General features: G+C 38.3%; 1 protein-coding gene across 4 annotated transcripts in view; it reads right to left on the bottom strand.

Annotated features, from left to right (window-relative positions):
• Window positions 1-631: 631 nt before the first annotated feature.
• The window catches only part of opa1 (OPA1 mitochondrial dynamin like GTPase), a 38,578-nt gene continuing 23,944 nt past the window's right edge, over window positions 632-15,265 (bottom strand). For all 4 annotated transcript variants that reach the window (XM_077198484.1, XM_077198487.1, XM_077198488.1 and 1 more), the window contains 2 exons: window positions 3,189-3,257; window positions 632-2,343 (listed from right to left, as the gene is read on the bottom strand). In XM_077198484.1, the coding sequence (XP_077054599.1) occupies window positions 3,193-3,257 (65 nt within the window). In that variant the 3' untranslated portion in view covers window positions 632-2,343; window positions 3,189-3,192. The remainder of the gene's footprint in view (window positions 2,344-3,188; window positions 3,258-15,265) is intronic.

Raw genomic sequence — 15,265 nt, 5'->3', positions numbered from 1 at the left:
AGTTAAGGGTTCCTCGTATTTTATTTCCTGCAGCAAATTAAAAATAACATGGCTTGGCAAACGATGTTTAACGATAACGTCTTCCTCTGGCATTCCAAATAAATTAATATGAGTTGAAAATATTTTCTCCCTTCTACCACACGCTCTGTTCTCTACGGCGTCTCCTCCTAGCAGCAACAATTGCAGCCATATCACGAAATGGGTTAAGACATGCTTTTTTGGGTGTTAAATAATGCCGCAAATACCAGTAAATTGACTAGCACAAACATAAGTAAATCGTGTTGTGTGATTCATTTAAATAATCTCCTCCCATAAATTTAGCGTCTGAAAGGGAAACTACTACAAATGCATATGCAATAAGGTCAGCCGCAAAAACAACTCAGTCCACACCTTTTCAGCGCTAATTTTGCCCTGCGTGTCTTTAGTAAATCCCGTCAGTAGTTTTTAAACGCCAAAATAGGGTTTGTTTTGATCTGTTAATGCATTCCCTGGGAATCGAACCCACAACACTGCCATAGCTTGCACCATGTGCAAATTTTTGTTTGGGCGGCCCACCAGTTGAGAACAGCTAAGGACTTTTGATCCAGTCTTTTTCTTAATTACAGCATTGGAATAAGTGAGATATTTTGAGTTTATTCTGGTTATCCTGTGTATTTAATCATAAAAACTACTGGACAGAGAGAAAGATGAGTCAAGGAAATGGCCAAACTGTGGATCTTTCAATAAATATTTTCCAAAGTACAATAAATGTGTAATTTAACCAGTAAAAAAAAAAAAAACCATACACTGTGATGCCTGATAAAAGTTTAACAGCAAGCAAAATTCTCATAAAGCTGGAAATTTCTGCACATGTTGGATATCGCCCATCCTATATATCATCTTAAATGGAGATCTGTTTAACATACTTTTAAATTCACTTTTATTATTACTTTTCTTTGAACACCAATTTAATAAATAAACCACATCTGTCGGGGTACAACATGCAAACATTACAATCTACAACAAAAACGTGGAAACATTCTCAAATCCACAGACAGATTTTCTGTTACAAGCACCGCACTCATATATTTTTCCATTGTGACAACCGATCCATGATTTCAATTAACTTACTCTAAGGATACTTTACAAGTACATATATATTTACCCATTTACATTTTTGAGCAACCAGGAACAATGATGTGGTGTCCCTTACACTCAAAATGATCAGGACATTAAAGTGGATTTTATATAAAACCCAATCAGACCACACAAATTGCAAGGAGTGAGATATAAAATGTGCAAGCAAAGAATAAAAGCACACTAAAGCTGAAGATGACTGATGATTTTCATCAAAGTAAATTATAGAAAAAGACAGAGAAACAAAGTGAAAGGAAATGGTGTGTAGGGCCAAAGTAACGGACCGGATATGCCATTGCATTTTCATCCATCTGTGTGAGCGAATTATGTAATCTGGTTTTGTAATGTCTCCATGTTTTGTCTCTTCAAGACCAAGTCTCATTGCGTTTCTTGTATAAACTTTAAACTAAGCTAAGTGTGACTACAAACAAATGGTAATAACAAGGTGCAGATGAGATCTACTGTGCTATTAATATCAAATTCTACAAAATAATAACAAAGGATTTAGATGGTGGTCGACTGGTAAGATGTTAAGACGTATAATTTTAACTGTGACCTCCCTAACTGTGAATATGTCGTAAGAGATATTTTGTCAAAATGTTGTAAAAGCACAGCTCCAAAAGATTAACAAAGGCGGCAGTTAGTGATAAGACATTTTTGAATATTTTCTCAAGGCCAATCAATAACAGATGCATTTTACCATTTGTATTATCCATAAACATCCCCTTAAATAATAAAGAAAGTCAGGGGAAAGAGAGATACCCGGACAAAGTCATTTATTGGAAAGGAGGGATGGGAGATTATGTATGTGCATGTCTTACTGACTGGTTTCTCTGAGAACATATCTGGTGAACACATTGGTGGCTTTTAAGCACTGGAGGAAGAAAGAAAAAATCATGACACTCTGACGTGTATCATTCTGTAGTCGAGTAAGTGCTTTTTCTCCAACAGTGTATAAATATGCAGCAAATGTAAAGGGACTCCAGCTCAGGTCAGTTACTTTCACTGTTGGCAAGGGGAAAATGTGTGTTTGTGCGTGTGTGTGTGTGTGAGTGTGTGAGTGTGTGCGTGCGTGCGTGTGTGCGTGCGTACGTACGTGCGTTAAAAACAGACAAGACAAGAAGCTGGGAAGAAAGTTATTGATTAAGGGCAAAAAGAAAAAAGATGTTGTATTGAATCAGTGCATTTTCTTCTGTAAGGGCATGACTGTCCAGAATCAAGATGATCCTGAAATAAGAAAAAATATTAAGATTTAGTTCTCAGATCATGAAATCCAGCAAAAAGCATAAATTTTAGCATTTTAAATAATAATAATAATGATAAACTTTAATACTACAGTGAACACTATATAACACCATGTGCTTTTTAATAATCCATTGTTTTATTTAACATTGTGAATAAATTACTAACATATTTTGCATAATTACATCTCATGCAGTATATAAAAAGAACCAAATTAAAATATTTCATTACTTAATACAATGAGTAAGCATTGAAGAGATGACAAGTGAATGAAAAAGAAAAGTTCACCCAAAAATGAAAATTCTGTCATCACTTACTCAAGTTGTTCCAAACCTGTATAAACGTCTTTCTTCTGCTGAACACAAAAGAAGATATTTCTAAGAATGCCAGAAACTAAACAGTTGATGTACCCCCATTGACTTCCAAAGTATTTCTTCCCCTAATATGGAAGTCAATGGGGTCCATCAACTATTTGGTTACCCATGTTATTTAAAATATCTTCTGTTGTGTTCAGCAGAAGAAATAAATGCATACAGGTTTGAAACAACTAGAGGATGAGTATGGGGTGACAGAATTGAATTTTTGGGGTGAACTACCAATTAGAAGGCATAGCTCATGTCATGTTTTTTAGTGCATTTCTCGTTACTTTGGCAGCACTCATTTTATTTTATTTTTTTTATATTAAAATGACAAAATAGATTACAAAAATTGATTACACTAAGTATAAATTATAATTCAATTATTAATCATAAATGCCATCATTAACCATTTCTATCACTTTCGCTCTACTGTTTTCTTTATCCATGCAGTAGAAATTAAAAACCACCTACTTCTCTATTTCTCTTTGTGAAGAGCTTCAATGAAAGCTTCAAGTTTCTCCTGAATTTCACGTACTTTTTCTGTAAAGAGAAATGCAAATGTAAGCAAACCACATAATAATAATGATGCCATTTCAATGGCATGGAATTACCATTCCATCTCCCTGTGTGGAACTGAATTAATTTGACTCATCTTCTCAAGTTCAAGCTTCTTCTGGGAAAAACCCTAACCTGGCCACATCATTGCAGGGATGCACTTTCAAGTGGACTTGGATGTATAATAATGTTTTGCAGGTTTTCTTGCAGATAAAGTATCAAATCGTGTCAAATGCCACTGTGGGTATATTCTCTGTCGCCCCAACAGCAGATGGTGACCACTGACAGTTCAGCACTCAAAGGTGCGTGGGGTTGAGGAGCAGATGATGAAGAGGTGGTGTTCTATTGCACCTCCTCACCTCCACATGCTACTTCAAAGCCTTTCCCGTTCAGGGAGTCATGGAGGAGGAGTGGGAATAGGTGACAACTTTTAACTATGCGAAAGAGAGGGGGCAAAGGCAATGAAGATTATGCAAGATAATGTCCTTAAAAATATGTAATTCAATTTCATTCTCATTTAGAATTTTGGTTCCTGCATGGGAAAATCTCACAAAGAGGTGTTAAGGTCTCACAATTTAGGCCAAAAGTTAAGAGAAAACAAATATATGTATTATATACACTCACCTAAAGGATTATTAGGAACACCTGTTCAATCTCTCATTAATGCAATTATCTAATCAACCAATCACATGGCAGTTGCTTCAATGCATTTAGGGGTGTGGTCCTGGTCAAGAAAATCTCCTGAACTCCAAACTGAATGTCAGAATGGAAAGAAAGGTGAGTTAAGCAATTTTGAGCGTGGTATGGTTGTTGGTGCCAGACGGGCCGGTCTGAGTATTTCACAATTTGCTCAGTTACTGGGATTTTCACGCACAACCATTTCTAGGGTTTACAAAGAATGGTGAGAAAGGGGAAAAACATCCAGTATGCGGCAGTCCTGTGGGCGAAAATGCCTTGTTGATGCTAGAGGTCAGAAGAGGAAGGGCCGACTGATTCAAGCTGATAGAAGAGCAACTTTGACTGAAATAACCACTCGTTACAACCGAGGTATGCAGCAAAGCATTTGTGAAGCCACAACACGCACAACCTTGAGGCGGATGGGCTACAACAGCAGAAGACCCCACCGGGTACCACTCATCACTACAAATAGGAAAAAGAGACCACAATTTGCAAGAGCTCACCGAAATTGGACAGTTTAAGACTGGAAAAATGTTGCCTGGTCTGATGAGTCTCGATTTCTGTTGAGACATTCAAAAGGAAGAGTCAGAATTTGGCGTAAACAGAATGAGAACATGGATCCATCTTGCCTTGTTACCACTGTGCAGGCTGGTGTGGTGGTGTAATGGTGTGGGGGATGTTTTCTTGGCACACTTTAGGCCCTTAGTGCCAATTGGGCATCGTTTAAATGCCACGCCTACCTGAGCATTGCTTCTGACCATGTCCATCCCTTTATGGCCACCATGTACCCATCCTCTGATGGCTACTTCCAGCAGGATAATGCACCATGTCACAAAGCTCAAATCATTTCAAATTGGTTTCTTGAACATGAAAATGAGTTCACTGTACTAAAATGGCCCCCACAGTCACCAGATCTCAACCCAATAGAGCATCTTTTTGAATTATAGATATTGAATTATTTATAAAAATTATAAATATGAAAGACTTTCATTCATGAAAAGTTAAAAAAAAAAACAACAAAAAAACAACTTAGTAGCCGGAGATACTTCGCTCTGTTTATGTTTAACTGCGAGTCACACACGTACTGGGCTACTCAGCAGCAGTTCGACGGTCTAAAATAGTCTGAATATAAACACTTATTATAGGTGTACCATAGTGATTCAAGATAAGACAAAAACACGGTTTGGAAAATGGATTCATGATGTACTCACTCATTATATACATTTGATAAATTTTGAACACAAAAAAGGTACATACTTCAGCTTTAATGTTAATGCTTAAAATAAGTGCATAGAGTTAATAGTGTATTTGTTGTTTTTTTCCCCAAAATATTAAACTTTGTTTAAAATTAAATCTTTTCAGTGCATGTATTAGTTCGTTTTGAACATTTTCATCTCATTTGAACAAAAACGTTATAATATTCATAATTGTGATAATTCTGGTCACTATAATCGTGATATGAAATCTTCATACCGTTTCATCTCTAATCCTAACCCTATTTTGTTATTTAATATTGCTCAGTACTTAAATGTATAATTACAATGTAACAAGGACACCTTAAAATAAAGGGTTACACTATTTTAAGGTGACAGTTACATTGTATACTTAGGATTTAGAGCAGAGCTGTAATGCATGCTATATATTTATGCAAGACCATTTGAGGCCCAATAGTGTGGGAACAAACAATCTATGGTCTCATGTGACATCAGGTTAACTGGGCCTTTAAAGTGGACACTGGGCTACAAGTTTGTGGCCGTAACGAAATACTGTCATCCGAGGCTTGTGCAGCCGTTTTAGGTGTATTTGTGGTGTGGGGATTCCCCATTCTCCTCAGAGGTGTAGGATGAAAGAAATAAGACATCCTTTGTGGACATCTGACAACTCTAAGGTTTGAAATTCAATACTATGATCCACACAAAAACCGCACACGTGCTCACACGTACAAACACACAAACTTTCACAAATATCCTGAAGCATGGAAACATGACCCTTCAGCACCTTTTGAACACATATACGCAATCTCATGACTTTTGAGTATCTTTTTTGTGCCTAGGGACATAGAGTAATGGTGAAGGTTAGAAAATATAACAGGGCCTGGTGACACGGCAGGTGTGGAGATGAAACTCGAACCACCCGTGTTCTTTCCTGAAGAATGCAGGAAAGCAGCAGGAAAAGATTTTTGTCATAAAATGTATTCAATCTGTACAGTTTTGATGATACCTGATCTAATAGCATGACACTGCAAAATAGAGATCTGTGCATTTATTATGGATGCACAGATATTTACCAAAATTCAGAAAATTGTTTTCATGTTATGGATGAATTACAAATGTAAAAATATTATACAAAATAAATAAATAAATAAATAAATAGTTTGCATACTACAAATGAACTTAGGCATCACATTATAAAAAAGTACAGAACATTATTTTTTTTTAAAACATTTACAATCAAGCATCTCCCAGCAACATGTGCTCTTAAAGGGACAGCGCTACTCAAGAGATTACAGCAAAGATTACTCTTACAGGGTTTAAAGGAAAAAGTAATCTAAATCTTGAAATAAGTGGTAACAATTAAATATCCAGATATTGGCAGATAGATATCCAAATCTGCTAATAGAGATTTAAAAAAAAAGTTACAACAAAAACATAAAACCCAGATAAATGGCTCAATATATCGGACCGATATTTTGTGCATCCCTAATAATTATACGATGTTGAATACTAAAAGTTTTTGTTTATTTGTTAATTGAATTTGTGGCTTGTTTCGTTCGTAATACACCAAGACTACTTTGTAGCACACAAATAGAGACTCTAAAAGACTGGGCATGGAATGAATCAAGAGGACGTGATGCAAGGGGGAAACCGCAAGTCCGTGGAAACTGTCAAATCAAAAACGTGTACGTTTACAGCCAATGAAGTTTTAAAGAAGAATGAACAGCTAAGGATGATGTGAACTTGTGTGTATATGGGCTTAAAGTGTCTGAAAAGACTGTGAGAAACAGATATTTATTTCTGGTCACCATCTGTTTGTTCCACAAGGAGGAACGCAGAATGACGGCTAAGAAAAGGCCAAAACAAGACCGGTCTTTTCAATGCCTCGGAAATGTGAAGCAGGAGAGAGAACTGCTCCTTCCCCTGCTTCTGTGAGTCCGAGAACAGGTCCAAACTCCATTTAGACCCCTGTTTACCTAAGAGATGAGCTTTTGGACACATCCATTCATAGGTCTTCTCTCTTTATCTGGTCATGAATATTCCCATAATCCTTTGGCCCCTGTCCCAGCAGCCTCCTTTTTTAGGAGGTGTGGGGTGGCTTTCTCTCTTTCAGGATTCCTCCTCAATCCCTTCTTTGAAAGGGGCTCTCGCCTGATCTCCACATGAAATGATATCTCTTTCACTCCCACTCTTGTGGGCCTCTAAGCCTCCTGGGCCGGAGCGGCAGAAGGCTGGAGAAAGCCCTTAATTGACCTGTAATTAGACTGTGAAACAGTGTGGCCGTGGAGAACAGAAGGACTAGGAAAAAAGCGAGAGTCAGGGGACGGGATACCGCCAAGGAGATGGAGCTGAAGAGAAACTCAATCCCTTTTGATATAAATGGTGGCCTTCGGTATTTGCCATCAAGTAGCACGACCATTAATGGGGAAAATGGCAAAGAAATTAAAATGTGGCAACAGCCTTTTCAGCAGCTCACGTTTCCCACCATGCCTTCCCGGAAACAAAACTGCTGAAGACGGTCTACAGAAAATCAATGTCACATCACGTGTGAACCTGTGTGACAAGAAAAAAAGATTCAAGCGGCAAACAGAAACCCAGAGAGGTCCTTAAATTGATAGATCACCCTAAAATGTTGTTCCAAACCTGCATGACTGACTCTCCTTTGCAGAACACAAAATAATATATATATATATATATATATATATATATATATATATATATATATATATATATATTTTTTTTTTTTTTTTTTTTTTTTTTACATGCAATCAAAGTCAATGGGGTTAAAAACAACTTTGGGTGTGTGTAGGTGAGTAAATGATGACAGAATGTTAATTTTGGGGTGTAACAACACCATGAAAAACAGCAGAAATCAGCCCTCCAAGTTATCTCTAAAACATATGGTCACAAGGAGGAGAGGAACTGATGCCGGAGCTCTGCTGTGGAGAACCTCAGGGTTCAACATGAGGGTAGTTGCCGCTTACCTCAGATAACATGCTTATTTGAGTGTGTGAAATCTAACAGCCAGTCAGATGAAGTGCGTAATTTCTTGAAGTTAAAACACTTTCCCCATCACAGAATAAAGAGAAGAGACAACTAATAAGTCACTAGTAGGCTGATTTCCCAGAACTTTCATTGACATGACTGGCTAAAAATTACATTCTTGACATGCATTCCCCGCGTCCAAATATGGAAAAGCCATCTTTACGGTCTTTCTACAGTACCTTTAGATCCACTTATTAGAATGACATTTTAGGCCATATAATATAGAGCTATGCTAATTATCACAATGTGATACAGTGACTACAATGGACAATATATCACATTACATGCAAGATGATTGTTAATTATAATTTCATCCGAATTGGTTGATATTGAATATATTAAGGGATAGTTTTCCCAAAAATGAAAATTCCATCAATATTTATACACCTAGTCATTCTAAACCAAAACCCAAAAAATAAATAAATGATTGTCCATAACATAAAAAAACAAATCATCATTCCCAATACCTATATTGAAGTAAAATGTATTGCAGATGTCGTTGCATGACTTTAAAGGAAATTAACCTCTACAGCAACAATGACGTTTTGTAGCATTCATTTCAACACAACCAACAACATCTGATGGTGCATCTAATGGGAGTTTTGACTTCACTTTCCCCTTAGGCTCCATGAGAGACTCTTGCTTATAAGGGCTGTGCAGACAGCCTTGTGTCAACCCAGGTGTATGCTGAACTCCTCACCTACCCTTTCACAGCCTCCCTCCAGCCTGGCCTCCAATAAGCATTTAATTACAGGGCTTTGGCACAGGTAAGACAGGGGCAAGTCAAGACGTGGAACAGCAAGAAAACAGTCAACCGGACAATAGATGGCTGTCCCTCTACGAGTATATGAGACCAAAAGTTACCCTAGCTGGAAAGAACAATCTCATAACTGCATGTCAGTCAGCATAAAGTTCCAACTTTGAACCTGCACTCACAATTGCAGATGGTCACAGTGCATTTCCATCCCACCCCTAATTCCTTACACCACTGATGGGCATATAAAAGGGATAGATCACTTTTCTTCTTTGGAACACAAAAGAAGACATTCTACAAAATGTCTATGTTTTTTGCCCATGCAGTTTAGACCAGTGTTGTTTTGGAACCCAGTGACTTTAATTTTAAAGCCAAAAACAATCAAAATATCAAATTTTGTGTTCCAAAGAAGACAGAAAGTCATACAGGTTTGGAACAACACTGATGGAGAGTAAATTATTTTAATTTCGGTTGAACTATCTCTTTAACTCCACTTATGTGGAACGATCTGTCTGAATATCACAGTCATATTAACTGGCTAATGTGTGTGCAGAAATCTAGAGGCCTTTCATCAGGTCCTGATATAATGGATCATTAGGTAGGGCAACATATTTTCTGATGGATGTTGTGCTCTAGGTTAAGGGTTAAATATTAGGACTCTGGATTTAAAAGAGAAAAACACACTTTGTTGCCATGGTTTGCAGAATATATTGAAGTGATGACGGGGACTAAAATTATAGCTTCAGTAAATCCGTTCTTTTAACTATTCATTGAGAAAAGACATGATAAAGGAGCAGCACTATGTCATGCAGTGTCATCGTGACTGGTCCAGAAGGTGAGGCATTGCAACAAGTGCTCTGTTTTTCCTCAGCGAGGAAGGAAATGTATGGTTTTCCTATTACCTCGTAACATACTATCCGACAGATAGATGTATAGTGTGGTGTGCAGAGGCTTTGAGAACAGCCTTGCAGGAGACCGACTGACAACGGGACTTGTTCCTTCCAACCCCAGATGTCCTTTTTGTGATGATCTTGCATTTCCATTTCACCATTCGTACCGTCCCATTTCCCACTCATTTAACTTCCGCTTCCCCAGGTTCAGAGGTAGGTTGACGGTAAAAGAGAGAAGTGGGAAAATACTTCCTTCACTAGGATGAAGAGTGTTGAGAGATTTATATGTGGAGAGCAGGACCTCTGAGAGCACTTGGGTGGGGTGACGGGGATACGTTGGTGGGAGTGGGCGACCCATTATCGGCTTGCATGGGAAGACTGGGGCTACAAGCCAGCTTCGGGGGGAAGGGGGGCTCGCTCCAGCTGTTTTAGAGATGGGAGCGGTTTCCTCTCAGCCTGAAAGAAAGGCATAATCATCTTTCTGTCACTAGAGGGGCAGGCCAAAAATATGCTTTTCACATCAGAGCGACGGGGTGCAGGGAATATGGTGGGAGCGTGTGAGAAAGAAGAGGGGGGAGTGAAAGGAGGAAAAACATAGAAGCTGGCCACAGATGAAAGGCAAGTGTATATAGTTCTCCAGAAATTGATGTGTGACATCCTAAAGCATGCGGTTTTGTTTTCAATACAAGTACATTGTTTAAATCAGTTTCTGGACATGTCTTTAGTGAACCGAACAATCATTTGCATAAATCAATAAAAACAAGTTATCAGGTCAATACAGGGTTCAACAGCAAGAATGACTCATGGTTTCCAGTTTAAGAGACCACCACATGCCCAATCCAGCTTGGAAAAGAACATCAAGTGTCCTATATGGAGTTACTTATGACAATTGACAATATGACAGTTATTTGACTTGGGTAACAGTTTTGCATATTAAAAAAATTTCCAACATCCCCGCCATTATTAAGTGTGGAATTGTTTTGAAAACTTCTGATGTTGAAAAATATCTCGTACATAGTTGAAATATTTGCCAACAATGTGAAACATTGATGAGTATATGCTTTATAATTAATAAATTCGCTCACATTCAGTGGGGATGGGAGGGAGGTGGGAGGGCAAAGCAACTCGTTTGTAGGGGTACGGATTGCAAATATTTTTTTTCACAAATTGGCACTTCAAGACGTCTTGCAATCCTCATAGGCATCTCTATCATTATGTTGCTGGAGTAATCCTGTGTTTGCATCTGTTACATACTACATGACATACGTAAATCGGTGGGCGGGGCTAAACAGGCAATGATGTAGAAGTAGGCGTACTTCTTCTACAGAGGCGGTCTTTTGTTGCACTCTGACGTAAGAATGTAACAAAATCTGAAACTAGTAATTTTCTGAGCTTGGTTTCAATAAAAGCTGTTTTTGGACTGTGATGGATTTTTAATAGATAAGAAAGTAAACTGTCTTTTGGAACTAATCATGTTTCTGACTCAAAAAATCTGACCTTTAGATTATCTAACATTATGATAAACTTTTACTTGACTTCCCATTTGGGTCTAATATTATGACTAACTAAACTCTTACCTGACTTCCCCTTATAGGAATCCTAACATTCTAACATTTGTACTGTTCGAAACTAGTGAAAACTCATGACTTTAGTTGTGTGAGTGTATAAATAACAAATATGGGAAATGAAACTAGACAGAGGTCTAAACTTGAAACCTTTTGGCTACCTAGTAACAAGAGGGCTTGTCTATGAAGAACCTATCAAATTGTGGGGAAATTATGTAATATTTCATGTTATTTTGCAATACCCTTATTCTCTAAAAACTGTTGTATCCGTGTTTACTGGTGGGATTCTCAATGGAATTTGTCTGAGATCCTACGGCCTTGCTTCTTCTTGGGTGAGATGCTCTGAGAACTGCTCGAGTACCCTCCCGGCCGTGATTAAAGCATTTAAAGGACATTTGCAGAAGTATGTTTGTTTATTATTACTGCGCAGCAGGTTAGATAGGAAAGCAAGTTAGTTAGAGAAGCAAGAAGTGAGAAATTCAGGACTCGAAGCCAGTTGTCGACTTGGAGACGCAGAGCTAGAGTAACTCGAAGCCAGTTGTCGACTGGGAGACACAGAGCTATAGTATAAAGTATTAAGTGTCGACGGGAGACGCTTGGGTGTCGATTTGGAGACGCCCCAGGTAATTAGGTTCCAGGTACGTAGTTAGGTTTAGGGAAAAATCTACCACAGGACTAACAAAGAAATTTTGATTTCTGAAATGTTATAGACCTTATGCACCAGAGAAACGTGGGCGCCGTCATCTTTAGAATATTGTCTTTGAACTTCCGTTTTTGCGGTCGCTCTGTATATTTCTATGGCATCGCTGTCCAGGAGTAATTAGCTGGTGAAGTGGATTTACTTATTGTACAGTTAACGAAAGTTATCATGAGCATTGTAATGTTTATCATAAGCATTGTAAAGCAGATGTCTTAACAAATGTCGACCGGGAATTTTTTTTACGAGCAGTTCATTCATTCCTATGCAAGATCGCTGTGAAAATACAGACCGGAAGTCAAAAGACAACGAGTGCAGCACTGAAAAGGGGCGGGGCTACATAAGGTCTATAAGGATATTTTTTTTATAATGCAATGACCTCTTAAAAGTCAAAAGATCAAGAAAAATTTGATCTCAATTCATGGCCCCTTTAAAAATATTAAGTAAATAATTTGTAAAAAATAAAAATAAAAATAAATTCACCAGGTTAATGGGGACCAAACAACAGGATTATTATTGTTAACCTGTTAAATTGTTATTACTTGAAATAATATAAAATATATAGATATATAACAAAAAAACTTTAACTAGTTAAGTTAACATTTCTCATTGTTGTTTAGTCAAAGTTGAAGTACTAAAATAACTAAAACTAAATAAACTAAAAACGTAAGAAAAAATAGACTTTTTTGACATTTAAAAAGGATAAAAACATTATTAAAACGTTCAAATTAAAATGAAAACAGAAAATATAAAAATTAAATTCTAAATATTAACATCTGTGTATATGTGTATACATCTGTGTATTAATCTGTGTATATCAATGACACTAAAATAACACTGGTTCTTAAAATTCTCAACAGTCATAGATGATTATTTCTTTAGTTTAGCTTTTTGATGAAAAGCTCTATAATCTAGCTACCAGGGCAACATCACGAACAGATGATAACACTCACAGGATCAACAGTTCACACCTTAGTTGCACCATATGCGCAATATGTTTCATATTCCCAGCTCTAGATAATCCAATAAAAGGCAAAAACATATAGTCCAGGGAATGATTAGATAGAGGGCAAAATGAGTGAGAGTGAAAGACACTGTAAAGAGGTGGTACATCAGCTTCTGTGGTTACCTAACGCCTCATGCAAACACAGTTAAACCCTGTGTATACAGAGCTCAGGGGCAGCAACAGTAGGCCTACATCACAACACAAGGAGGAAACAGAGAAGCGGTTTTCATTGAGCACTTAAACTGGTTTCCATGTCATCCTTTCATGAGAGAGACAAAATGATGCAAAGGTGATGAGGGGGAGACTGAACATAACAGCGTTTCTTAAGCACCTGCATAACACTGATCTGGATTAACTTCTGTATAATCCTTGCAGGAGGTGAAAATGTGGAGATGATGTAACCTCCAATCAGGGCTGGATTGACAATAATAATTAAATGATGTACTAATTAAGTAATGGATACCAAGAGCAAAACATAAAAGTAATGGATTCCAAAAATAAAATAAAAGATAACTTCAACCGCGTTTACTTTCACATGTCTGTAGACTTGTAGTACTGCTGCAGGGTTGCAAGTTTGAGCCCAGACTATTTTTGTCCTGCTCTCCCCTCCTCCCTCCTCTTTACAATAATAATGTCCTATCACCCCATAAAAACTGAGAGTAATGCCCTGATAGTGGGAAAAAACATCCACACTTCAGTTGCCATGTCAGTTGCAAAGACTAATTTTGAAGGCCCTTAAAAAACATAAAAAGTAAGTACTTAAAAAATAATTACTCTGGCTATTTACACATCAATTTTCCACCATTAAAAAAAAATTAAACGGCAACTAAGAGCCAAGTCTACGGCTGTCATACGGGCTGACAAGAGAGGGAGCCCCGCACGCCCTGGATTGCTGTAATTGAATTGAGTCTATTAGGTCAATCAAAGACTCATAAAGCCGTCGCCTGACGTGCCTGCAGTTGCATATTAGCGATGTGGGCAGAGCTCCAGCGAAAGGCACAGTGCCATACAGCTGCCTTGGCACCGTGCGCGCACACGACACATCACCCACAGGCGGCAGCCACAGTAACAAGCCTTAATGCAGCCATCTTGCACATCTAATCCCACGCATTCCCACTCTCTCACTCACACATGCACAATCCCCAAGTGTGAAACCAGAGCAGCTCTCTGCCTGCCTGCCTGCAAGTAGGGGCAAATCGCTATTAACACCAGACTTTGCCCCAGGGGCTAAATTTTTTTTCTCTTTGTTAAGGGAAGTGCCCCTGTCCTCCCCCAGCTCCTCATCTTCAAAAAGGCAGACAGGTGAGGCCAGGGTCAGCAGCTCAGCTCCCTGCACCTGTGGGAGTATGAGCCCCTCATGGCCTCGTGTGAGCCGGACTCAACCCCTGGCCCAGCCCCAGGTTCCATGAGACTATCAATACATCTCTCGCTTTATGAAGGGGACTGTCAGTTTTTCCAATCAGTCAAAAAAAAAAAAAAAAGAAGGCAAACAGGGAGCATGTAACAACAGCTCATAGGTGATTTAAAAAGCATGGAGCTTGAAATCCCCCTGCTTCCTAACACCCTCCTGTCCGCTACTGGATTCTGGAATCTTTTCCTGTTGGGTCTTGTAAGGTGGGCGACGTGGGATAGATGAGGCTCGGAGACATATACCCAAAATAAATCCCCCACTTTTCCACCTTCTAAAAATCACCATCCAGGAATATATCAATGGCATAAAAGGTCCAATTTTGTGAACTCAATACAGTCTAAGATTGGATCTAGCAAAGCGTCATCAAAGTGAACTGAAGCACAACGCTCAGAGTGCTTCGTAATGAGTAATGGGCTTCACTGATTTGAAAAAATCTCAAGAAGCACTCCAGAAGTCAAACAGCTAAGAGACTCTTGTCAAAACTGCTGGTCAGGAAGTGATACTTCAAAGTGGATGGAACTTTAGCAAGAACCAACTGAGAGAGTATGCTATGGGTTATTAAACTTTTGGATACTTTTGCCCAAGGTCAGCCCCAGTTTCCAAAAGGTGTTTTTCACAGCAAAGCCATAGAAGATACATTTTGGGATTACCCAAAAACCTTTCAGTAAAAAGATTCTAAAAATCTAAAGAATCTTTTTCCACTGATAAAGAACATTTTGTTCCATGGAAAGGT

This window comes from Siphateles boraxobius, unplaced genomic scaffold, assembly GCF_051911475.1.
Source record: "Siphateles boraxobius isolate OS27281-9 unplaced genomic scaffold, OSU_SipBor_1 41, whole genome shotgun sequence".
Classification (NCBI taxonomy): domain Eukaryota; kingdom Metazoa; phylum Chordata; class Actinopteri; order Cypriniformes; family Leuciscidae; genus Siphateles; species Siphateles boraxobius.
This window is presented reverse-complemented; position numbering and strand designations above follow the sequence as displayed.